Source organism: Bison bison, unplaced genomic scaffold (assembly GCF_000754665.1).
Source record: "Bison bison bison isolate TAMUID 2011002044 unplaced genomic scaffold, Bison_UMD1.0 scf7180017864178, whole genome shotgun sequence".
In the NCBI taxonomy this organism is placed as follows: Eukaryota; Metazoa; Chordata; class Mammalia; order Artiodactyla; family Bovidae; genus Bison; species Bison bison.
In genome coordinates this window covers 1,003,802-1,030,114 of record NW_011494750.1, presented here as the reverse complement: position 1 = coordinate 1,030,114, position 26,313 = coordinate 1,003,802, and the positions used below count along the sequence as shown (strand labels likewise).

General features: G+C 39.7%; 1 protein-coding gene across 2 annotated transcripts in view; it reads left to right on the top strand.

Annotated features, from left to right (window-relative positions):
• Positions 1-26,313, top strand: part of PHF21A (PHD finger protein 21A) — a 163,969-nt gene that overhangs the window by 114,236 nt on the left and 23,420 nt on the right. Inside the window, exons 6-9 of one of the 2 annotated variants that reach the window (XM_010842334.1) lie at positions 3,075-3,275; positions 9,304-9,555; positions 11,664-11,750; positions 15,699-15,992. In XM_010842334.1, the coding sequence (XP_010840636.1) occupies positions 3,075-3,275; positions 9,304-9,555; positions 11,664-11,750; positions 15,699-15,992 (834 nt within the window). Of the gene's footprint in view, positions 1-3,074; positions 3,276-9,303; positions 9,556-11,660; positions 11,751-15,698; positions 15,993-26,313 lie in introns of both variants that reach the window. The other variant, XM_010842335.1, reaches the window with a different exon arrangement.

Sequence of the window (26,313 nt, the reverse complement as noted above, 5' to 3'; positions counted from 1 at the left end):
TACTGGAGTTTCAGCTTCAGCATCATTGCTTCCAAAGAACACCCAGGACTGATCTCCTTTAGGATGGACTGATTGGATCTCCTTGCAGTCCAAGGGACTCTCAAGAGTCTTCTCCAACACCACAGTTCAAAAGCATCAATTCTTCGGTGCTCAGCCTTCTTCACAGCCCAACTCTCACATCCATACATGACCACTGGAAAAACCATAGCCTTGACTAGATGGACCTTTGTTGGCAAAGTAATGTCTCTGCTTTTGAATATGCCATCTAGGTTGGTCATAACTTTCCTTCCAAGGAGTAAGCGTCTTTTAATTTCATGGCTGGCCCTTAAAGAGTGTGCATAGTGTCTGTGCTCATAAGAAGGAGCACCTCCACTCCAGAACTCATCTAACTTTAGATCATTGGTTTTCAGAATGCAGTGAATAGGAGTTTGACATAACGAATCAACCTGAACCTTGCTTTAAAAAAAAAAAAAAAATCCATAGACATGCACAACTATATGCTGGATATTCTTCTCATCTTCTGGTGAACACAGCAAGGACTGCCAGAGCAATGCATTTCTGAGCGGCTCTCTGAAATATGCTAGCTAGCGCCTTCTTTCAAAGGAAGCATTACACAGCTCATGTGATCTGACCTGTGTCCAGTCTGCACAGCTCTCTATTCTTTCTTTCTTTCCCTCTTCTCAAGGACTAGTAAGTTTGCAGGTGTTAGGCTCCCACTTCCCCTCCCCTCTTTGTTTCAGGCCCCGGGGGAGGGACAGTTGTAAATGCCTGGTGACTCACTGACTCCCACGGTCCTGATTCTGGTTCTGATTGGTTGTCACCTTGCTCTAGCCTTATGACTGCAGAGTACTCTAGCCTGCGTCCCTTTCTTGTTCTTTCCGCTACTGTTCCCTTCTGTTGTACAAAACAAGAGGAGTGGGTTCCGAGCTTTGTCTCTTGCTTCTAGTTTAACCCGATTAGGCAGTAAGTGGAAGAGCACAGTGTATTTCCTAAGGATGGCTGGAGAGGAGAAAAACACCCTTTCCTTTTGTGCCTAGTATAGTAATGATTTAGTTTCCGGTGCTGTTTTTGTTCAAAGTCTGTTTTTTGGCAGATACCACATTTATGTTTGTATTGTTTCTCCTCCTCCCCCTGATCTAAGCTGGAGGTTTGTTTTTGTTTTGGTAAAGACTCTCTAGTCCCTTTCTTCAGCTGCCGGTGCTGCACTTTAACTAGTTTGTTAATATGTTTAATTAATGCTGATTAATATGTTGGGGAGGGGGACTGAAAGCAGCTCTAAATAATTATTTAACTGTTGCATGTCTAAATGTTGTGGCAGTCACCAAGTAATAAAATCTACATGTGATGCTCAGAATTATCCATAGCACCACTGCTATTACTCCCATTCTCTTAAACTATATCCATTCCATTGCTCTGCCTTCTGTATTTGAGAAATAGGATTTTGAAGACTTGAAAGTTATTTTTATAAGAATTTTATATTTTTATTAATTTTCATTTTTCGTATTTTGCAGATGGGTTTCTGGAAATACTTTGAACTCTGCATCTTTCTTTTTTCTTTTTAATGTTTTAACTTCTCAGAGAGGCAGTGCTGGCAGAGTGTGAAGTACAGCCTACTCCCCCTTCACCAGCCTTTATACGATATTTTCATTACCTAAAAAGAATCAGTAAAAAAAAAAAAAATTTTTTTTTTTGTCAAGAATGTAGTTTTGTATTGGCTTAACATTAAAAAAAATTTTATTTTGTAAATATCTTAATGTTCAAGTAGGTTAAACACATAACCTGCAGGTTTGGCTTCTTTAGAGAGTATTTTGTAGTGAAGTTGGTTAGAGTCATAAGCAGGAATGTAAAAATCAGCCTGGCCCTTATGGTTTCACTTAACCCCTCATTTAGCGATCTTTATTTACTTCTTCTTCTCTATTTAAAATCTATATTAGAAAATAGCAACCTGCTTTTGTCAGAAGTAACAAACCTCAGCTGGTGAACTCACCTCAAAAGTGTAAATGAGGAGCACTGCTTAGACTTTCTTCCAGCCATTAAGGCCGGAGAGTCAGAGCCCAAGGCAGGCCCCAAACGGTCAGTGTACTTTCTCTGAGCCATTTGCCAGTCTTCAGTTCCACCGCTCCACACGCCATGTGAAGAGACATTCACTTGGCCATGTAGTTCTAGATGCAAAGTTTAGTTGCAAACGAAGTTAAGTCTGCGCCTCCGTGAAGTGTCACTTTGTTGAAATGTAGTATTATAGTAATGAAAGTTTCTGAACATACCATTTTCTTTGATTTCAGTAAAGTCAGGGAAACAAATTTATCTGAAAATTTCATCCCATATACTCAAAACCTTACTCTGCCTAAACAAAGTTTTCCTAATCCTGTTACATGAGGTACCTGTTTCAGTAATTTAAAGTCTCTGTTGTGTATATCACATGGTGCTGGGATCAAGGTTTCTTAAAGTCTGTTTAATGTTTTAAAGTGGGGTACATACATGATGTTTGTTTGATTAATAAAAATTACTATGACTGGTATCTATGTTATCAGATGCAAAAGAAAAAAAATGACTAACAATGTACACCACTAATAATTCTGAGTACTTTACATGAGGCGTTTTGGTACTTGTAAGAGTCTTAAGGTTATTGTCAATTACCTCATTTTACAGAACAGGAAATTGAAGCACAGATAGGTTATGTGACTTGACCAATGTCATATAACTGGTAAGTAGCAGAACTGAAATTTGAATTGAGGCAGTGTGTCTCCAGAATCATGTGTTTACTGCTACTTTAAACTGTCCTTCCAGTCTGGCACACCAAGTAATAAGAGCCAAGGAGTCTCAGCTCTGCTGTGTGCCCTCCCCTAGCTTTTCTTCTCATCTGTGGCTCAGCTTCCCTTTATATATGAAGTGTGTCTTATGCCATGGGTTTCTTCTCAGTTGTCTTATCTGTTGTCTAAATTTTAGATGTAAGCAGTTTTAGATTTAGCTGGTTCCAGAAAAGTTGTCAGGAGCATATAATTGCTGCCTATTTCTCTACAGCTGATAGAACAATATTCTAATAGATTTTATTCTTTTTTGTCCTCATTTGGTAGAAAAGAGTAGTTGAACAGCTACGGAAAAACCTGATAGTAAAGCAAGAACAACCAGACAAGTTCCAAATACAGCCATTGCCACAGTCTGAAAACAAACTACAAACAGCACAGCAGCAGCCACTGCAGCAGCTACAGCAGCAGCAGCACCACCACCACCACGCGCAGGCGGCTGCGTCCTCCCCCGGCCTGACCGCGCCGCAGGTATGCGTGTGGACCGGCACCCCACGCTTCATGCCGTGGGCTGAGTTGTCACTGGTCACGGAGAGCTAGGTCCTGTTTCAGCCTGCACTAACAAGCTGAACTAGCACTGAGCAGAAGTTCTTTTGGTTACTTTTTTATACTGTGTCTGGGATAACAATCACTTGGAATTCATCGGCAGAAAGAAATAACATTACCAAAGAGTAAAAGTTAAAATGATTTCCCATGTGTCCAAAGAAGGGGAAAAGGTAATCAAATAAAAGTCATGTCTCTGTATTAGAGCAGAATTAAAGTCTTATTTTGAATTTCTGAAAGTGTTTATTTACACTTGTTCTAAATGTCTCTGTGACTTGACATCCTCAAGAATGGTTTTTCTGGAATGCTTAGCAGTTGGTGTGGAAATATTCCAGGATCAATGCCCATGGGACCAGTAGAAAGAGGCATTTAGAAGGTGATATATTTCATAGAAATGAAATATTCACTTCCAAGTTCATATTCATCTCATATGAGAATATGTATTTGTTCTCATACAGTGAAGGAAATCTGAAATGGAAGCTACAAGTCAAAAATAGTGCTGAGGAGTGGAAAGCTTAAGAACATTCTAATTGGTGTAGCTGTGCAAATAAATGATTTTACTGAAAAAGGCATTTATACTACCACATAATGTAAGAATATTAAGGCATTCAAGACACACAGAAAAGGATGTATTTAGAAATGATTCAATTAAGAGAAGTAATCAAGCTTGATCTCCACACTCTTATATGTAGTGTGGGTATACCTTTTAAATTGGGACTCTTCAGCAGTGGCTCCTGGTCTTTGGAGGTCACAGACTCCTCTGAGACTCTGTGAAGCCATGGATTTCCTCCCCGGAAAAATACACATTCACACCTAATGCAGTCATTTTTGCACATGGTTTCAAGGATTTGGGGATCTTCTGAAACCTAAGCATAGACACCGCTCACCCACCAACACCATCTCCACCATATCTTTATATGTAGAGCAAAAGAGTATAGTTTACTTGGTTAGTCACTGTTTATGTACAGTTGGACTGGTTCATACACAATATTTTGCAAATGCAAAAAAATACTTATAAAAATACTGAAGATACATTTGACAGAGGTTGTAACGTTATACTGGCACTCTCCTAAGGGCTTTACATGTACAATGTGCACAGTCCTCACCCCAGCCCTCCTAGGACAGTATTATTATTATTATCTCTGATTTCTAGAGAAGAAAACTAAGGCATAGAGAAATTAGTAATTGCCTAAAATCATGTGAATGTTACGTGGTAGAGCAAAGATTTGAACCCAGACATTCTGACTGAAAAACCTGTCCATTTGCTACTCTAAACTGCTATACAATGTCCAAAAGAGAAATACTAACATTATATAAAAGGCCAAAGAAGGAAAAATGAAGAGTCCTCATTGTAAATCAGGTAGCTAGAGTGGCCTGCATCATTTTTACCCTGATCTCTAAAGCTATTTGGAAATGAGGCATTCGAACTGACTTTAAAACCCCCCTGACCAGGACTTGCATTTCTTCTAAAAGGTTGTCTATCAGTTTACTTCTTTTGGAGTTTTTAACAGAGTTGGATTGGTTGTTCTCTTTCCAAAGTACAGTTTGATCAGAAGGTGTTTACATGGAAGGAGTTTTTTTAGAATTCATTGTTTCCTGGTACTAGGAGTTTTCTCTATTAATCCATGGAAACTTCTTCTTCAAGTACCATTCGATATTGCACAAATCAGAGGAAATACTTACCTAATACTTAAACAATAGCTATTCCCTTCCCTGGTAATCTGAGTTCTGTCCTGGTTTGGGATGGCAATAGTAAGGGGCCTGGGGCTATTCCCAAAACTGTGGCCGCTCCATCTGTTCCCTTCCCTGGTAATCTGAGTTCTGTACTGGTTTGGGATGGCAATAGTAAGGGGCCTGGGGCTATTCCCAAAACTGTGGCCGCTCCATCTGGTAGCCTATCTGATATTTTAACTGATTTAGCTAAGCTTGTTTTATATTGCCTTTTTTTTTTTTTTTACGATAAAAGCTAAAAGATCTTCAAGTTTGGGGGTTTTGTTTTTATGGTAAACTGTCCATCATTATTTATTGGGTGCTCCTAATATGCTGGCTTTTAGTACAGAGAGGTAGTAATGTCTTGGCAACTGAACAACAGCAATGTCCCTGCCTAGACTCTGGTAAACTGTGATAATTCTTTTCATTAATTATGTAAATATTGATTGAGTCTCTACTATATGCAAGCCCAGTGCTGGGCACTGGAGAGGACAGATTCATAAATAAGATAGGGTTTCTGTCTTCAAGAACTTAAAAAATCCGGAAGAGAGGAAGATGTAAACAGCTAACAAGAAAAAAATGAAAACACCAATGAGGAGCTGTGAAAATACCCAAGGACAGTAATATTGACCAGAGGGATCAGAGAGTGCTACATAAAGAAGGTAGCTTTTGATCAGGGCTTTGACAGATAAGAGAGCTCAGTGATGGGGCAGAGGGGAAAGAGCGTCACACTGCAGAGAGAAGTGTGAACAAAAGTACGGACAGAAAGGAAATGCGTGCCTTGGGAATAGCAAGGAGGCTGATGTGGCTGGAGCCTGGATTCCAGGAAGTGGTGGGAGGGAGATAGAGCCAGGAAGTAGGAAGAGGCTAGCTTGTGGAAGCTCTCCAACCTGTGGCAGAACTTTGGGGTTTTTTGGCAGTCATAGGGAGTCATTAAAGGTTCATGAGGTTAGGGACAAATGGGAAGTTTAATATATGGCATATACTAAATGTTTCAGTCCAGAAAGGATTAACTATAAATTTGGCGATCTGTGTGAGCAAAGAGGAGAGGCTAGGAAGAGCAAGCGTTTTATTCTAAGTTGGATGATTAGCATGTACCAAGGCTGGGGAGAGGGAGGGATGGGGGAAGGAAACCAGTTCCCTTTACTTAGCTAACTCCAGCTCATGTTTGTATGTATATTTTGAAAATTTTCCAATCTACAGAAAACAATGAAAGAACAGTTGAACACAGGTGTGCTCTTCAACTTATACTCACAACTCTGTCATTTTAAATGAATACAGATATAAAGAAGCATGCAATTAATAAAGCCAAACAGAAAATAAACCCTTAGAGACAAAAGGGAGTGGAATTCTACTGATAGCTGTCCAAGTGTACAACGGTTACCTTCCATTCAGAACTAAACCAACAATCTGAAATAGATGTGGAAGTTAATTAGAGCCCATAGTAATAATCCCTCTTAAGTTCTGATTTGTACATTGGAGCTGGTCTTTTTAAATTCAGTACCTTGTGCTTTGCAGCCACTAGCCACATGTGACTGTAAAAAACCAATAACTTAGCAAAAAAATAAAAAGATTTTGCTGTTAGTACTTCTTGCCATGTATTTTCTGCATTAACTTCTAGTTCATGCAGTTTTGGTTTTGTCCATAAAGAACCCCTTTATGAAACTGGGAAAACTACTGTCGTCTCTTGGAAGAGATCATACTTGGACTGCATCAACCAGTCAAGGACTAATCACAGCTTCCATAAAACTAACTTTCTCTGTTTGGGGGCACCTTTCCTTTCTGTGTCTTCTCTTCCTCCTGCCAGAAAAACTCAGAGGTTTTCATTAGGTTTGGATATCAAAATATTCAGATTCTCTTTGTCATCTAAACTCAGAACTCCAGGATCGGTTTATATTCCCTTGCACTTAGAACAGAATAAGCACCAGACGAGTAAAGAGCCAACCAGTACCCGTGGCAATACCTGGTGTCAGTAAATGGTTAGCAAATGTATTCATCAGAAGCTTTTCATCAGAACATACAGTACTAGGTCTTGTGCCTTTATATTCAAAGAGAGTCACGCAGCTGCTAGAAGATAGGAGTGAAATTAGCTACAACTAAATACTTCTAAAGTAGAATAAAAATGCTAACATGTGGACACACTTGTTAGAATTCAGTGCTTTTTAGTGTTGCAGTTAATGGTAAGTATATAATTCAGGTTAGTTTGGGGTTTTACTCACTTTTTAAGAATAATTAGTCAGAAAATTGATAATGACTTAACCTGAACCAAGCATATTTCAAACAGAAGTATACTGACCCTCTTTTAACGTAGTACAACATGCACAAACGTTTTTAAAATCCGTGTCAGTGAGTTCTGCTGATTATAGCTTTCCTTCCACAACTCGTGGTGGTACCAGGATTGAATGCCATCTGGTGTGACTTGCTCACCACTTCAAAAGTTCTGTGTATTTAAACGTTTTAAATTGAAAGATAGAACTAATATCACACTGGGTTAAAAACAGATATTAAGATAGCTGGTAATATAAAGTCAGTCCTTTTCGCTATACTACTGTAACATTTCTGATGATAAATAGCATTTCGCTTTTATTTGGTTTTCATCGCTGATAGGCAGTGGATGGCCTGCTACCTCCCAAAATAAATAATAATTTTCAGTGTTTCCCCTTTTACTCCCATTTCACACTGGAGAGGACAGTGGCAAGGAAAATAAGCCATCTTGTATCATTGACTAAGGGAAGAGGAAACATTTGGGTGATTTTAATTGTAGGCATCAATAAGGATCACTGATTATTCTCAATATGGAATAGATGAGGTCAGCTTATTACCTTTTTTTGGTTAAAAAAAAAGGTGTTAAAAAGTTAGATAATACATGCAAGTGTATTGTCACGTGAATGTTTAAGGCAGAAAAATTACTTAGAACCAAATGACTTACTACACAAGGACTTGCATAAACACTGAAATAGAAATTCACAAAGGAATTTGTTCAGATCTATTTCAGGGAGAGTGGGGTCCTTCACCCTGGTTGAGGGGCAGTGCTTGTCCAATAGAACTTTCTGTGGTGTTGAAAACGCCACTGGCCAGTTTGGTAGCTGCTAGTCACATGTGGCTATAAATACTTTCAGAGTGGCTAGTGTCACTGAGGAACTGATATTTTAATTTTTATTTTGTTTTAATTAAATTTGAATACCCACATGTGGCTATTAGCTACGAAACTGAACAGGGCAAGTACAAAGTAAGAAGAAAAAGATGAAATATGATAAAATGAGAACCAACAAGTTAGACCAGGTATATTTTCATGTTTCTGAAACATCTCTATATTGAGTGACGAGTAGCATTCGATAGATGTATGTGCCATGAAATGAGATTGTTTATATTTTCTTCTTTTGTAGCTGGCTCCTTTAGTTATGCTAGTAGAAAAATCTAGAGAAATACAGCTCCAAAGCTGCAGAAGTGCTTGTGGAGCATCAGTGACGTCCTCTCATCTTAGTACAGACTCTGGTCTATCAAACTTTCTGAAACTCAGGTGTTTGTTTCCACCCCATCGCCTTTTTCTGGGTCTTTAATCACTTCTGCAGCAGTCCTCCCGAGAGAAGATTGTTGATAGTGACTCATATCCCTTTGGAATCAAGAGCTGGTATTTACTATACTAGTTGGTTAATAGGTTTCATTATCTAGAATTGGGGATTTACTGCCTTTGAGGCAACAAATTGTACTAATTCTCATGTGAGTTTCCTTTCCTCCTCTCCAAGGTGACACTCAAAAGAATTAAAATACACTGACTGTCCTTTTATCCCAGGCTTTGTGTCACAGAAGGCAGATAACCAGAATTATATGATAAGTTTCTTCATATTGATGAGGTTGTAACAGTTAGAGATGGTGTGTACCTCATTGATTTACAACTTTTACAAAGTTTAAATTGAGAGGAAGCAAAAATTTACAAAACCAGAAGAAATAGTTACATTCATATGCTCTATGTGTAAACCCACTCTTTTCCTTGTTGAAAATCCTGCAGCATATTATCTTGCAGTTATTACTATAAACAGACTTGAAGCTAAATTTGAGAACTCTGACAAACTTGACATTGTCTTGCCCTGTAGTAAGAACTGTGCTCTGTGTACACAAAAGAAATGTTACACCAAAAAGCTTGACTGATTATGAGAACCATTGCTTTGTTTTCTTCTGGAGGTTAGCATTTTGTTTAGTGGGATGACACTTCAGTGTCCTAATATCTGTTCTCCATGTCTCCTAGAAGACTGTAACTACAGCTTCTATGATTACCACAAAGACACTACCTCTCGTCTTGAAAGCAGCAACTGCGACCATGCCTGCCTCTGTTGTGGGCCAGAGACCTACCATTGCTATGGTGACCGCCATCAACAGTCAGAAGGCTGTGCTCAGCACTGATGTGCAGAACACACCAGTCAACCTCCAGACGTCTAGTAAGGTCACTGGGCCTGGGGCAGAGGCTGTCCAAATTGTGGCAAAAAACACAGTCACTCTGGTAAGCCAGCAGCTGCTACTTATGTGTGCCCACATGAGAGGGTTCAGGCTATGCATTTGTAGACCTATATCCATGTTATACTCCTGCTGGATTTTTCAGTCTCCATCAGTCTTCTACCATTACCAAACTTGCCTTTGGGGCTGACGAAGGAATATGGCATTCCTACTATCTATAGGGGTTAGGGTTAGGATTAGGGTTTCTATAGGGGCTTCCCTGGTGGCTCAGTCAGTAAAGAATATACTTGCAATGCAGAAGACCTGGGTTCAGTCCCTGGGTTGTTAGGAAGATGCCCTGAGGAGGGCATGGCAACCCACTCTAGTACTTGAGGCTTCCCTGGTGGCTCAGACAGTAAAGAGTCTTCAGTGCAGGAGGCCCAGGTTCAATCCCTGGGTTGGGCAGATCCCGTGGAGAAGGAAATGGAAACCCACTCTAGTATTCTTGCCTGGAAAATCCCATGGACCGAGGAGCCTGGCAGGCTACAGTTAATAGGGTTGTGAAGAGTCGGACACGACTGAGCGACTAACACACACACACACTATCTAAATAACTGTAGAGGTGTCCTGACACCAAGGATGGCCAAAATACGACTTGACTTAAAGGGGGGAAACGCCCTTCACAGAGGCATTTACGCGGCTTCATGTAGCTGTCCCTCTGTCCTATCCACAGTCCTCCCTGTGAAACTTGAGTGCGCTGGTGCTGTACTCCTAGTTCAGGGGGAAGGCCCTGCTCATTTTTTTTAGTTCACTCTTCCTTGAAATTGCACCCAGGAAGTACTGGAGTTAGTTGGGGCAGTTTAAAAATGTTTAAGACACACAAATAACAGTGTCCATTCCAAGGTCCATCAGAAAAAAACGACCTCTGGAAGGAAGAAGTTCTTGAACAAAAATTGTTCTTGAGATTTCTAGGATAAAGCCATCTAAAACCCAATGTTTTCAGAATATATCCAAATTGCAGTTTAAAAGTCTGTTCTTAAAGTGGAAGCTAAAGGCTCTTGGTGGCTTTCGAATGATGACCAGTGGTGAGTGAAGCTAGAGGGCCTTAAAAGGAAGCTCTGCTGCTTACCCAGGAATCTTCAGGGAACCAGCCAAATAACTCAGCCAGATGCTGAGAGTTAGAGAATTCTTTGTAGGAAGAAAGCCATTCACTGTTAGGTAAAACTCTTATATTAGGAAAAAGCCCATCTGTCCAGGCTGCAAATTTGATTTTACTTTGGAATCAGTGTTGACTTTTAAAATACACAAGTACAAGAGTTCTTGAATGTCAAAGGAAAGCATCTAAGATTGCCGAGTCTGTTATGTTCTACATTAGAGGTATAAGGAAACAAATGTGATTGGTTCACTTTATGGGGCAAAGCATGCAAGCAGGAGAGTAAGAAAGTTTCTTAAGGTGATGTTAATTCAGATGGTTAATTCTCCAGTGAAAGCTTGTAGAAAATAATGTCTGATGGAGAGAATAGTGATGCTGAAAATCCTTTAAGAATACTGAGCTTTAGCACTATTTACAATAGCCAGGACGACAGAAGCAACCTAAATGTCCATCGACATCTGAATGGATAAAGAAGATGTGGTGCATGTATACAATAGAATATTACTCAGCCATAAAAAGAAACAAAATTGAGTCATTTGTAGTGATGTGGATGGACCTAGCGTCTGTCATATAGAGTGAAGTAAGTTAGAGAAAAATATCACATTTTAACGCATATATATATGGAATCTAGAAAAATAGCACCGATGAACGTATTTACAGGGTAGGAATGAGACACAGATGTAGAGAATGGACACGTGGCCACGGGAGGGGGAGGGTGGGGTGAATCGGAAGAGTAGCAGTGACGTGCGTACACGACCGTGTGTGGGACAGAGAGCTAGTGGGAGGCTGCGCACAGCACAGGGAGCTCAGCTCGGTGCTCTGTGACGACCTTGAGGTGTGGGAGGGACGCTCAGGAGCGGGGAGGATATGTGTATACATATAGCTGATCAATTTGTTGTATAGCGGAAACTAACACACATTGTAAAGCAATTATACTCTTAAAAAAAAGGATGCCTAGCTTTTATTTTATATTGAATAATTATTTTCCCCTCTGATTTGTCTTTCTCATTTTTTTTTAGCAGGTTCAGGCAACACCTCCTCAGCCCATCAAAGTACCACAGTTTATCCCCCCTCCTAGACTCACTCCACGTCCAAACTTTCTTCCACAGGTAAGTATATCAGTGCCAAGCCCAGTGACAGGTTAGGTGAGACAAGAATCCTTGTGGACCCTTAAGAAGCAGCCTATAATGTACTTGTCAATTCAGCTGTATTCAGATCCCACTTAGCAAAAGATTCTAGCTGCAGATCCCTATACCATGAAGAAGGCTTTTTTTTTGGCCACACAGCATATGGGTTCTTAGTTCCCTGACCAGGATTTGAACCCTTGCCCATTGCAGTGGAAGTATGGAGTCTTAACCACTGGACCACCAGGGAAGTCCCTCAGAAGAAGCTTATGTTATCATCAGGGGTTTTTTTTTTAGCAATGACAAAAGGCTGTAGCAGAGGGATGTATGGAAAGGGAAACTGTCCTAAGTTTAAAATAATTAAGATAGTGCCATTTTTAACCTTATGACATCAACTTACTGGAAGAATTTAGCCAGAACTGCCTGTCAGTGGGGAAGGAATGCAGTTCTCCCTTCTCTCCCCCACCACTGAACCCCATATGCTGAGGCGAGTAGGGAGGAGACAGTAGCAAGCCAACTAGTAGAAAGCATTCTGTTCCCTGGGAAGTGATGGCACTGAGCCTTATACTGAAACCCAAAGTCTTGCTAACAAAGACTTAGGCTAGGAAGCTACTAGGGAGCCCAGACCCAAGCAGCACTGCCCGTATTCTCATGAGAGCGCTCCTCCAGCAATTGGGCTGAACTCACCATTTTCGTGACAGACTACCAGGATTGTCCCAGTATGGGTTTTGACGGGGAGTTGCCTTGCCTGGTAGAAAGATTGGGTATTCCTATCTGAAGCCTTAGCTTTCAGACAGAGAGAGAAGGGCTTGAAGGAAGTGAGTGGTCAGCAGCCATTAGTGATTTCTGAATTGCCTTGGGGAGGGGGATGGGCAGTGCTAACATGAGATAAATCAATAATTTATCAAGTAAATCCTTAATGCTGTAGGTATCAAAAGGGCCCTAAGAACTATGGATGTGAGGGTTTCAAGATAGTTCTCAGCCTCATGCAGCTTCCGACACACGTACGGCAATCACTGTGTCCACTGATGCTTTCAAACTGGTGCTGGAGAAGACTCCTGAGAGACCCTTGGACAGCAAGGAGATCAAATTAGCCAATCCTAAAGGAAATCAACCCTGAATATTCATTGGAAGGACTGATGCTACAGCTGAAGCTCCCATACTTTGGCCACCTGATTTGAAGAGCCAGCTTACTGGAAAAGACCCTGATGCTGGGAAAGATTGAGGGCAGGAGGAGAAGTGGGTGACAGAGGATGAGATGGTTGGATGGCATCACTGACTCAGTGGACATGAGTTTGAGCAAGCTTCAGGAGGTGGGAAGCCTGGTGTGCTTCAGTCCATGGGGTTGCAAAGAATTGGACACTTCTTAGCTACTGTACAATTGTTGGAAGTACCGTATAGTCTGAGAACACATGAGGACACCCATCTCATCCGTTGAGTATTACAGAAAGTTTCCTTGAAGAGTTGACATTCAATCTTAGACCTAAAGTCCTAATGATGTTAGTTTGACATAGTTATGGAGGAGGAATAAAAACGTGCCGGGCAGAAAGAGGAACATGTATGCAAGTCCACAGTGGTGAGAAACACATAGGCTTAAGGAACCAAAGGAAATTTGATGTGGCTGAGCGTGTGGGCCACGCGGCTGACTCAGGCTAGAGTAACAGGTGGGGATGGATAAGCCCATGGGCCAGTGCCTTTGGAACCTTGGAGGCTATATAGGAATTGGGCCTTACCTAGGAACAGTGAGGATCCATTAAATTGTTCTCAAACAAGTGCTTGGCATGATTATATTTTTGTTCTAGAAAATTCCCCCTTAACACTGTGTAGAGAATAGATTGGTGATTGACTAGACTGGGGCAGGAAAAACCATTAGGACAGTGTCAACAATGACAATAGCTAATGTTTAGAGAATCTTACTCTATGCCACTTATTGTAGTGGGCATTTTACATGGGTTATCTATTTTAATCCTCACAACAACTCTGTGAAAGTAGATGGTATTTTTTTTTAGATAAGAATCTAAGGTTTAGTCTGTTTTTCAAAGGGTGGGTCATGACCCATTAGTAGACTGTGAAATCAATTTGGTGGACTGTAACCAGAGTTCTTAAGTAAAATGAAGAAAACAGAAAGGAAATGTTAGAGTATGTTGCACATAGTATTGTTTCATGAGGTTTTTTAAAAATAGATGTATAGATAAATGTCTATGTCTATGTATAGATAAATATTTATGTTTACAGTGTAAAACGTATTTTCTGTTATGTATCTGCAGCACACACTATAGGGTTGTCTTAGACGCAGCTAAGTATTCAGACTCACAAGACTATCAAAGGCCACTCTCTGCACCAGTCCGCTTGGAATGATATAGGACAGAAACCAGCACTTGCGAGCAAGATAGCATCAGACATTTTTCTTCAGTAGGAGTCCCTACAGGCATCCATACAACAGTCACTATGGCTATCCAGGGACTGCTCAGGTACAGGCAAATGAGGTCTTCAACAGGACAGTAAGAGAGCCTCCCTGGCACAGAAGCCTTATGCCTCTCAGGAGCCCAGTGTATCTTGCAACAATTCATAGGTATGGCTTTCAAGGTCCCCGCAGTGGACATGCCCGGTTATAAGAGTCACCCCATTTTAGGAAGCCCAAAGCATGGTGTCTGATCTTTTTTTTCAAAAGTGTTTATAGCAAATTTCTATCTGTGGTTTTTGCAAGTAATGGAAATAGTAGATTTGATTTAGCAACAAGAGGTCATTTTTACCATAAGCAGTGTTCCTACTAACATAGTTGGCATTCTTCTGTTATCAGACTTCCAGGGGTGTACAGCTAGAGTTAACTGAAGGTCAAATTCTTATGTATAAGGAGAAAGGATTTTGCCTCCAGTCACAATTTAGAAAGTTTAAAAAATACTGGCTTAGAGAGATCAGGTATGCTACCTTAGGTTACGCAGCTAACTAGTAAGTGGTAGAACCAGGATTTGAACACAGGCAAGGATAATCCCATGTTTTAATCACAGTTTTCTGCCACTGTTTCAGTAAAATGACACAGCTAGTGTAGTGGCAGTGAGGACAGAAAAGTAGACATATTTGAGAAGGATTTAGGAAGCAGAGGTAGAGTGGAAGCATTAGGAATGATTCTGAAGGTTTTTTTTTTTTTCTTCTAAGGTACATTTACTGAGGTAATGATTATAAGAAGAAAGGATTGGAAGAAGTTGATGAGTTTTAGACATGTTGATTTTAAACTTCTTGTGAAATTTCCAAGTAGAGATGTATAACAGAGAGATGAACAAATGATTCTGAAGTTCAGGAAATGTCTGGTCCTAAGATCTAAGTGTGGAAGTCTTCAATATGTAGATAGTAATTGAAGCCATAGGATGCGTGAGAATTCCCAGGAGGACTGAGGACATTGGGAAGTAAAGGGGTTCCAGGACAAAACCCTGAGAAATAGTTATATTTTGGATTGAGCAGAGGCAGAGGAAGCCCCAAGGGAGACCTAGAGAAGGACTGGCTGAGAACGGGGAGTTAGAGGGCCAGAGATGAGAGTGAACTAAAGCTGTGGGCATGAAGAAAGTTAGGATGCGAGTTCAGGACACTGGCAGTGTGATTACCATTGCTAGGCACAAGTTCTGGGTGGGACCAGTCTCTGGATTAGGCATCTGACCTCAGCCTGAAGAGGTGGCATGGTATAGGAGAGGGAGCTATGGTTTGGAATCAGAAAATCTACATTCTAGGATAGCATCTGGATCCTCTTAAGAGCCAATGCATCTCTGTAATAATATGTATCCTGAGATCTGTAGAATTGATAATTCTAAAGTGGCTATCAATAAATATTTGTACTGAATACCATTTCACATATATAGTGTAGAAGATCTGGCAGTGTCTAAAGCGTATAGGACTTGAGAAGTTTAAGTAATACGATAATTGTTCTTTCTTTCTCCATAGGTTCGACCCAAGCCTGTGGCCCAGAATAACATTCCTATTGCCCCAGCACCTCCTCCCATGCTCGCAGCTCCTCAGCTTATCCAGAGGCCCGTCATGTTGACCAAGTTCACCCCCACGACCCTCCCTACCTCCCAGAATTCTATCCACCCCGTCCGTGTCGTCAATGGGCAGACTGCAACCATAGCCAAAACGTTCCCCATGGCCCAGCTCACCAGCATTGTGATAGCTACTCCAGGGACCAGACTCGCTGGACCTCAGACTGTACAGCTTAGCAAGCCAAGCCTTGAAAAACAGGTACAGGCTCAGTGTGCACCTGCTTTGGGCAGTAGCTTTGCCGTTGAGGCTGGGCAGCCTGTAAGGGGTCTTTATCTTCTCAAAGGCTCTTTATCTCAGCACCATTGTTAGTTGCTTATCAGGAGATAATTTATCCACAGTACAAAAGGGCCATTCTTACTGAAGAAAGTTGGGGTTGCTTTACGCACCATCTCCTTGTAGGTGGATTCTGATTCTTGTGTGGGTGAGCTCCCCCTGCTGGTTCAGAAGCAGAAATTCACAGATGAGTTCTACTGCCCTCAGTCAGGAAGCACAGATAAGGAAGTAAACAGAAAATGCCATGTTCCTTTCTGCCCAGTGAGAATCCAGATGAGGATATCACTATAAAAGTCAGGAAGAATAAACAAAACAAGGAAAAGAATTTCATTACAAAGATTTTCCCTGTCTCTCACAGACAATGAGGAGCCAATGAAAAATTAAGATTTCTAAAAGCGTTCTTTTAACTCTAGAGGTTACAGACATTTAGCTCAAATATTGAAGCCTTTCATTTATATTTCTAAAATCAGATTTTGTGTCAGAAATGCAAGTCTATAGAACTAAACCTCCAAGAATACATAAGGGTTCTATGACAGAAAGAGTTTTAAAACCAAGAAGAAGGATTTATAGGTAGTCACCATACTCTATTTAAAGAAAAACCAATGACAAGAAAGACTTTTGCAAAGAAAAGCTCTTTTAAGAAGGTTGCTTTAAAAAGTCATTGACCTATTTCTAATTGCTCAGGCTTGAGTTCTCATTCATCTGAAAATAGTCTCTGGTGATCCTGAATCTTCTGCTTCTGGGTGGCTGACCATGATTCAGAGAGGCTGGCCAGATGGTGGGAAATGAGAAGGCTTCCTGCTGCCTTGGCCGCCTTGAACAGAGGAGCCTTATGCATGGAATACCGGCTTTCTACCCGGGCAGCTCATAAATGCTGCTAATCTGGCACTAAGAATCTGGGTACCACAATCTTGTATCAGGAAACACAAGCAAAAACACGTATCTATTCCTGGGGAGCCTACTCAAACCCTAGGAGATACTTTGAGGAATATTTAGAGATAAGTGACTTCACATGCATTTTAGATCAGAAGTTTTCAAATTTATTATCAGCGAACTTCAGTATGAAATAAGGAAAGTAAGATGCCCAAGCTTAGGAGTTTGGGTGGAGTCATGTTTGTAGACCATCTGCCGTCATATCCCATGCTGGCTCTCAGACGACCTCTGAGGAGCCTTAGAGTTACAAAGAATGTGGTTTCAAAACATTATTTTAGAATGTTATTTCTCTTTGACCTCTTATTTGATCAAGATACTTTTAGGAGACAAAAATATTTTCCATTTTTTATTTTTTTCTGATTACAACGATGATACACATTCATAGTAAAAGAAAATCCAGACATTACAGAGATACATATGGTAGAAAGTGCATTCCTTCATGATCTGTGAAGAGAGTAAACTTCTCCCATAATTTGTGCCTTCTAAGTTTCTACTAGCAGTTTAGCATCGTATTCGTCCATATTTTCTTTTTAAAGCAAAAGGCAAAATCAGATTATATATTACTTTGTAACTTGTTTTTTCTGTATTAGATCTTGAATATATTTTCCTATCTCAGCCTTACATATTGATAGAGCTCTTCATGTTAATTATAATACCATAAAAATATATCTATAAATTAAAAAAACTTTTCCAGCAGTGAATTCCATGGGCTCCCTTCTTGTTGATCTAATAAATAAATGCAGTCATTGCGGTTCTAGTTTAGCATAGCAGTCCTACAGGTTATCAAGCTCAGTCAGCAAGGATTCTCTTTAGACTCCATTCTCAAGATTATCTTCAGATCTTTCTACTCTCCCCCTTTCTCTTCATATTTCATTTCCAGCATCTCATTTAAAGCTGTTTAAGAGATCTAATAGATAGGCAATATGTAGCCACGGAAGTACCACTTACAGCCTACTCGTAGAGATACCCAAACCTGTATCCTAACATTCTGTATGTGACCAGGCTAGATGGGTTCCTTTCTGCTTTCTGCTCTTTTGTTTAGGATGATAGCAATCATTTAATAAAAATGTGTTGATTCCGTGCCAGCTGTTACGCTACATGTACTGACATGAGGGTTGGTAAGTTAAAGCCTGTGCCATCACAAAACTCAGTCTCTAGAGCATTTGGGGCAGGTGCTGTGACTCTGCCTTCATAGGAGGAAGCACGGCAGGTTGGGTAGTTTCAAAGGCTTCCCTGTAGGAAAGGAAAGAGGTAACATCAGCTGTAACAGCAGTTGTCCACTTCTCCTCCCCCTGCCCCCATTAGGCATCTGCAACTTCTTATCCACCCCAGATGAAAGAGCCCCTGTCTTATCCCTTATTAGAAGCCATATTACATTGTGGCTGTGAGAAACTGAGTGGTAAAGTTTAAAGAGCTTTGAGGCTAGAAACATATTTAAGGCAGAAAAGTAGGTAAGGCCAGACAAACTTACATCGGAGCCCCGACTCTGCTTCCTTTTATGTCTTTGTCCTCTTCAGCATTCTGTGAAACGGGGCTAAACGCCTGTGGATGCTAGAAAGTCATAAAGCACTTAAAGTCTGTTAGACTGTGCCTGGCACAGTTAGTTCCCAGGAATTAATGTTCATTTTTTATCCATGCCATGCCATCCCATCCCCTGCAACAAAGCCTTCTGTGTATTTCCCAAGGCTAGACTGCTGAAAAATCCCAGGTTCTATGGGAAAATTTGTCAGATTGCTACCCATTCCCCTACTTCCATTTATTATTTTATATAGAAACCTACACAGTATCTTCTTTTAAAAAAAAAAAAAAGTACTTCCAAGTTGAGAATATTATCCTATGTATTATCTTCAAATCCCAGTCTTCCCTTTAAGGAAATTTGAGGTAGTGACTCTTTGCCCTCCAGTGGGGAAAACAGAGCCAAGTGACCAAAAGATGGATTTTGCTTTGCTCTCAATCCAAATTTTAACCTTGATTGGTGTGACCACTTGGACATTTAAAACCTTTATAGGTGTCTGACTTTGATTATTCGTGCATTGTGGCCTCAAAAGGTGAATTTGTAATTCAGAGGTATATGTGGCTAATTTAGTTCTAGTATTTTCCAGAGTTTTTGGTTTCTATCTTTTAAAACCAAAAAAGAACAAGATTTGCAAATTCGTACAGGTGCAGAGTAGGAAATAAAAATAAATTACACAGATTGGGAGTAAACAAATGGGTTTTTTTTTTCCCGCTTTCAATGGGAACATGAATACAAGAGATATCCCAGTCGTATTCTTAATTTATCTTTGAAATAGTAAGACCAGTGTGACAAAATTGACATTTTGGCCTTGGTGTCAAGCACATGTATACCTGTGATGGATTCATTTTGATATTTGGCAAAACTAATACAATTATGTAAAGTTTAAAAAAAAAAGAATAGAAAGTAGAAAAGACTGCGGTAAACTGCAGAGTAATATACTCCGTCTCAAGGAGGCAGCTACTTTTTGACAGTAGCCAATTTTTATCATATGGAAAACTTCTCTAAGAAAAGCCAGAGGGCTTTTCTGGTGGCTCAGTGGTAAAGAATCTGCCTGCCAATGCAGGAGACACGGGTTTGCTCCCTGATCTAGGAAGATCGCACACGCTGCAGAGCACCTAGGCCCACGTGCCACAACTAGGGAGCCTGTGCTGGAGAGCCGGGGAGCCACAGGAGAAGTTTGTGCGCTCTAGAGCCTGTGCTCTGCAAAAAAAAAGCCACTGCAATGAGAAGCCTGCACACTACAATTAGAAAGTGGCCTCTGCTCTCCACAACTAGAGGAAAGCCTGTGCAGCAGTGAAGACTTAATGCAGCCAAAAATAAATAAAAACCAGAAATCCAGATAGTTTGAGAGATTTTGAGGTACACTTTTGTTCCTTGTGCTTTTTGGTGTCATAGGTAAGAAACCATTGTCACATCTAAGGTCACAAAGATTTAACCCTCATTTTTCTTCTAAGAGTTGCATGGTTTTAGCTTTTATATGTCGGAGAAGGCAATGACAACCCACTCCAGTACTCTTGCCTGGAAAACCCCTTGGACGGAGGAGCCTGGTAGGCTGCAGTCCATGGGGTCGTGAAGAGTCGGACACGACCGAGCGACTTAGCAGCAGCAGCAGCTCCTATATGTAGGTCAGTAATCCATTTTGACTTAAATTTTCCATATATAATGTGAAACAAGGGTCCATGTGGATACCCAGTTCTCCCAGCACTATTTTTTGAAGAAACTATTCTCTCCGCATTTGAACTATCATCCTGTCGTTATTGGAAATCTGTTGGCCATGGATGTATGGGTTTATTTCTGGACTGTCAGTCCTATTCTGTTGGCTTATGTGTCTGTCCTTATGCCATTACCAACCACACTGTCTTAATTGCTGTAGTTTTGAAATTGGGAAGGATGAGTCCAACATTTTTCGTTTTCAATATTGTTCTGGCTCTTCAGGAGTCCTTGTAGCTCTACATGAATTTGAGAATTGTCTTTTCCAATTTTTCTGCAAAAAAAAAAAAAAAGAGGGAGGGGCTGTTGGAATTTTGATAGGAATTGTGTTAAATCTGTAGATTGTATAGTATTGCCATCTTAATAACAATATTCGGTCTTCCTGTACTTGAACATGGGTGTCTTTCCATTTATTTAGGTTCTCTTTATTTCTTTAGCAGTGTTATATAGTTTTCATATACAAGTCTTTTACCTCTTAGGTTAAATTTATTCCTAGATATTTTATTCTTCTGGATGATATTGTAATTTGAGTTGTTTTCTTAATTTCCATTTAGGATTGTTCACTGCTATTATGAGTTACAATGTGTTAAAATACAGCTATTTTTGTGATGATTTTGGATCTTGCAATTTTGTTGAATTCGTTAATTAGCTATCGTAGTTGCTTTGTGGATCTTCAGGATTTTATGTATGTAAGATCAGGTCCTCTGCAAATAGAGTTTCACGTCTTCCTGTCCAGTTTGGATGCCTCGCATTGCTTTTCCTTGCCTTATTGCTCTGGCTAGAGTTTCCACTACATTGTTCAATAGCAGTGGTGAAGGTGGGCATGCTTCTCTTGTTCCTCATCTCAGAGGGAAAGCTTTCACTATTTCACCAGTGAGTATGGTGCTAGCTGTGGTTTCACATAAATGTCCTTTATAAAGCTGAGAAAGTTCCCATCTCTTCCTAGTTTTCTGAGTGTTTGTTTCATGAATGGGTATTGAGTTTTCACAGATGTTTTTTCTGTATTAACTGAGATGATCACATTGTTTTTCTTTGCCTTTGTTTATTAACATGGTATATTACCTTCCATTCCTAAGATAAGTTCTACTTTATCATTGTGTATCATCCTTTTAATATACTGCTGGACTTGGTGTCCTTGTGTTTTATTGAGGATTTCTGCATCTGTATTCATAATAGATAACTGTTTTTTGGGAAAGTTTGAGAAAGATTGGTGTTAGTTCTTTAAACGTTTGGTAGAATTCACCAGAGAAACTGTCTGTTCTGGACTTTCTCTTTTGAGAGTATTTTGATTACTGTTTCAATCTCTTTAGTTGTATATTCTGTCGAGATTTTCTGTTTGAGTCCATTTTGGTAATTTGTATGTTCATAAGAATTTATCCATTTCATCTATATTATCTGTCTTTGGTATACAATTTAAAAAAATTTTTAAGTTCAAGTATAGTTGATTTACAGTGTTGTGTTAATTACTGCTGTACAGCATAATGATTCAGTTACCATTCATCTTTATATTCTTTTCCATTATGGTTTATCGTAGGATATTGAATGTAGTTCTCTGTGCTGTACCGTAGGAGCTTGTTGTTTATCCATCCTGTATACAGGATGGATATATATCTGCTACCCCAGACTCTCACCATCCCCTCTGCAAGCCCCTTCCCTTTGGCAGCCTATTGGTGTACAGTTGTTCAGTGTATTCTCTTATAATCCTTTTTATTTCTATAAGATTCATAGTAATGTAGCCATTTTTATTTCTAATTTTCATTATTTGTGTCTTTTTTTGTCTTATCCTGTTTAACTAAAGACTTTTCATTTTGTTGATGTTTTCAAAGAATCAGCTTTTGGTTTCGTTAATTCTGTTATTTTTCTATTCTCCAATTCATTTATCTCCACGCTAATGTGGGGATAATTTTTACTATTTCCTTCCTTCCACTAGCTTTGGGTTTAGTTCTTCTTTAGTTCCTTAAGCTATGAATTTAGGTTATTGATTTGAAATCTTTTTTATTTTTTAATGTAGACCATTACAGCCATGAATTTCCCTCCGAGCAGTGCTTTCACTGTGTTTCATCAGTTTGGGTATGTACGATTATCATTTTCATTCTTCAGGGAGATAGAAAATTTCCCCAGTGATTTCTTATTTGTTCCACTGGTTGTTTAAGAGTATGTTGTTTAATTTCTACCTACTTAAAAATGTTCAGTATTGCTTTTGTATCAAGTTCTGGCTTCTATTATCATCATAAAAAATACTTCATATGATTTCAGTCTTTTAAAATTTATTAGGATTTGTTTTGTGTCCTGAAATAGGGTCTGTCCTGAAGAGTGTTTCATGTGCACTTGAGAAGAATGTGTATTCTGTTGTTGTTGAGTAGGTTGTTGTTTGTATGTCTCTTAGGTCTAGCTGGTTTACAGCATTAAGTCCTCAATTTCCTCATTGATCTTCTTTGTACATGTTCTTCCCTTTATTTAAAGGAGGTATTAAAGTCTTCAATTATTATTATAGAACTGTATATTTCTCCCCTTCAGTTCTGTCAGTATATGTATCATATATTTTGAGACTCTGTTGTTCGGTGCCTATGTATTTGAAATTGTCATATCTTCTTGATGAATTGACTCTTTTGTCAATATAGAATGACCTTTTTGTCTCCTATAAAAATCTTTGACTTAAAGTGAGTTTAAATGTCTGATATTAGGATAGCCATCCCTATACTCTTTTGACTACTGTTTCCATGCAGTATCTTCTTCCATTCTTTGATGGATACCTTGTGTTTTTGTCTCTAAAATGTAGAGAGCGTATTGTTGGATCTTGTTTTTTTTAAATCCATTCTGCCACTCTTGTTGTTTGATTTGTGAGTTTAGTTACACTTAAAGTGGTTACCTATAGGCACAGACTTAGGCCATTTTGCTATTTTGTTATCTACATGCCTTATATCTTTTTGGACCAATGTAATTTGATTTGATCCCAGCTTAGCTTCAGTAGTATACAGAAGCTCTGCCCACCCCCCGCCCGCCATTATGTTGTTATTGTCTCACATTACACCTTTATGTATTGTGTAGCCAGGAACACATATTTAGAATTTCTGTTTATGCATTTCTCTTTTAAATCATATAGGAAGCAAAAAGGAAAGTTACAAATCAAAGCCACAGTAATACTGGATTTTACATTAACCTATATAGTTACCTTTACTGAAGTTTTTGTTTTGGGGGAGGGGGTTTAATTTACTGTCTGAGGGTTTTTTTTATTTCATCCTGAATAACCTAAAGGGAATTCTTTTAGGATAGGCCTGCTAGCAATGAACTCCCTTGGCTTTTTGCAGGAAATGGAATTCTTGGTTGATAATCTTTTTTTCTTTTAGCACTTCATTTATTTATTTATTGGCCACACCACATGGCATGTGGGATCTTAATTCCCTGACTAGAGATTGAACCCGTGGCCCCTGCAGTGGAAGTGCGGAGCCTTAACTACTGGACCACCAAGGAGGTCCTTCCAGCACTTTAAACATGTCATCCCATTGCCTTCTGGTCTCTGGTTTCTGATGAGAAACTGACTGTTAATCTTAGTGAGGACCCCTTACTAAGGGGCGATGCATCGTTCTGCTTTTGCTGCTTTCAGGATTCTCTTTGGCTTTTGACAGTGTGATTGTGTTGTGTTTCAGTGTAAGTCCTGTTTGAGTTTATCCTCCTTGGAGGTCATTGAGCTTCTTAAATGTATACAGGCAAACCTTGGAGATACTGTGAGTTCAGTTCCACACCACCACAATAAAGCAGATAAGGGTAGTCACGTGAATTTTTTGGTTTTTCAGTGCATATCAAAGTTATGTTTATACTGTGGTCTACTGATTGTGCAGTAGCATTATGTCCAAAAAAAAATGCATATACCTTAATTTAAAAATGCTTTATTGGTAAAAATGTTGGCCATCATCTGAGCCTTTAGCAAGTTATAATCTTCTACAGTAGTAGAATCAGATCATTGATCACAAAACACCTTATTTATATTATTGAATATAATAATAACAGAAATGTTCGAAAAATTGTGAGAATTATCAAGATGTGACATAGAGGCAGGATTGCCACAGACCTTCAGTTTGTAAAGAATGCAATATCTGCAAAATCCCATAATGTGAAGTGCAGTAAATAAAGCAAGGTATGCCTGTAGATCCTGTATTTCATCAAATTTGGGAAGTTTGTAGCTGTTTTTCTTTAAAGATCATTTCTGTTTCTTTGTCTCTCCTTTCCCCTGGGAATTATAACATATGTTGGCATGTTTAGTAGTGTCTTGCAGGTTTCTTAGGCTCGGTACATTTTTCTGCATTCGTTTTTGTGTCTGCTCCTTAGACTGGTTAATTTCAGTTGTCCTGTCATCAGGTTCACTGACTTTCTTTTGCCTAAACTCCTTTAATGAATATTTCAACTATTTTTCAGTCGCAGATTTCTATTTGCTGCTTTTAAATAATTTCTATCTCTGTATTAATATTTTGTTTTTGGTAAGCCATTGTTCTCCTGGGTTATTTTTTCATTTTTTGCCATGGTTTGCTTTAGCTCTTTGAGCATATTTAAGACAGTTGACTTAAAGTCTTTCTCTAGGGAGTCTGATGTCTGGGCTTCCTTAAGGCCAGTGTCTTATTATTGTTTTTCCCCAATGAAACAGCTATACTTTCCTGTTTATTTGTGTGCCTCCTAATTGTGAAAAACGTTCACTTTTAAATTACAACGTGATAACTCTGGAAATTAGATTCTCCTCCTACCCCGGGGTTTATTGTTATTGATTGTTGAGAGCCTCTGCTGTTTTTCTGTTTAGTGCCTTTTCCAGACTGTTTTTACAAATACTATTTCTTGTCATCTGTGGTTATTGAAATCTCTGTCCTATTAGATTTACTTAAACAACTGGAGCCAAAAAGAAGAAAAAGGTAATAATAAGTAAATTAAAAACAGAAAAGCCTATCTTGGTCTTTGCAGATTGGCTTTGAGCAGGGGCATTCCTTCTGTGCTAAACAGGTCACCTGTAACTGTCTTAGACTTCACCTCTTTCTTGGACAGAGCTCAAACATCAGCAGAGGTGCAAGCTTAGGGTTCTCTCAGCTCTTTTCTAAGGATGCATCTAGTCCCGGTAATGCTCCATGCACTCTGGATTCCCCAGTGTATGGGATAGCTGTTTAAAGCCTTCACTCCTCTAAGGATCTTCCTCCTCAGCCTCCTCCTTCCTAGGCCTTTGAGTCTGTCTGCTGCATACTCCATCCAGCATCCTTTGCACACGTAACTACAAGTAGCTTATATCTTTAGATGCTTTCATCAGATGGCACTTGGAAAGCCACTCCAACCTTAGGTGGGCAAACACAGGTCAACCTCTGTGCCAGTCCTCAGGGGATTACCAGACAGGTCAGAATACACAGCTACACGTTGAAAACAAGGTTCAGCAAAACACACCAGGAGCACAGGTTACCATCTCCAAAGCCTCTGCTGAGCTCGCGGATGGCTTTGTAGGTAGGTAGGGGAAAATAGTTTCTTAACAAAATTTAGCAGCTTCTTTGTTCAGTAGGTGCCTCACTGGTTGTTCTCAGTTTTTTATTAGATTGCAAAATTTTAAAAAGTTGATTCTCTCTGTTTCTGCCAGCTTAATGTTTGTTTCAGTGAAAAGAATGATTCTAAAACTCCCTGTCCGGCCATTTCTGTGATGTCACTCCCCTCCCCTAATTTTTTTTTTTCTTGTAAGCAGTTTTAAACAACAAAAATTTATTATCCCACACAGTTCTTGAGGTCAGAAATCAGGTTGCCTTTCAGCGTGGTGGTCCTGGCTTAAGGTCCCTGACAAATTTGCATTCAGATTAGTTGGCCAGAACTGCAATCATGTCAAGGCTCAAGTTGCCCTGTGGCATGTGGCGTCTTCCTGGACCAAGGATTGAACCCGTGTGTCCTACATCGGCAAGCAGATTCTCTACCACTGAGCCGCCAGGAAAGTCCCCCTTCCTGTTGTTTCGTTTCCTTTATCTTTATTTTCTTGGGTGATTTTGGTATTGTTTATGTAACCTTGAGATAGCTGTACTCTTCTTACATGAGAGAAAATTTGAACCTTGGATAATTCCTTAGCGAAGAGGAATT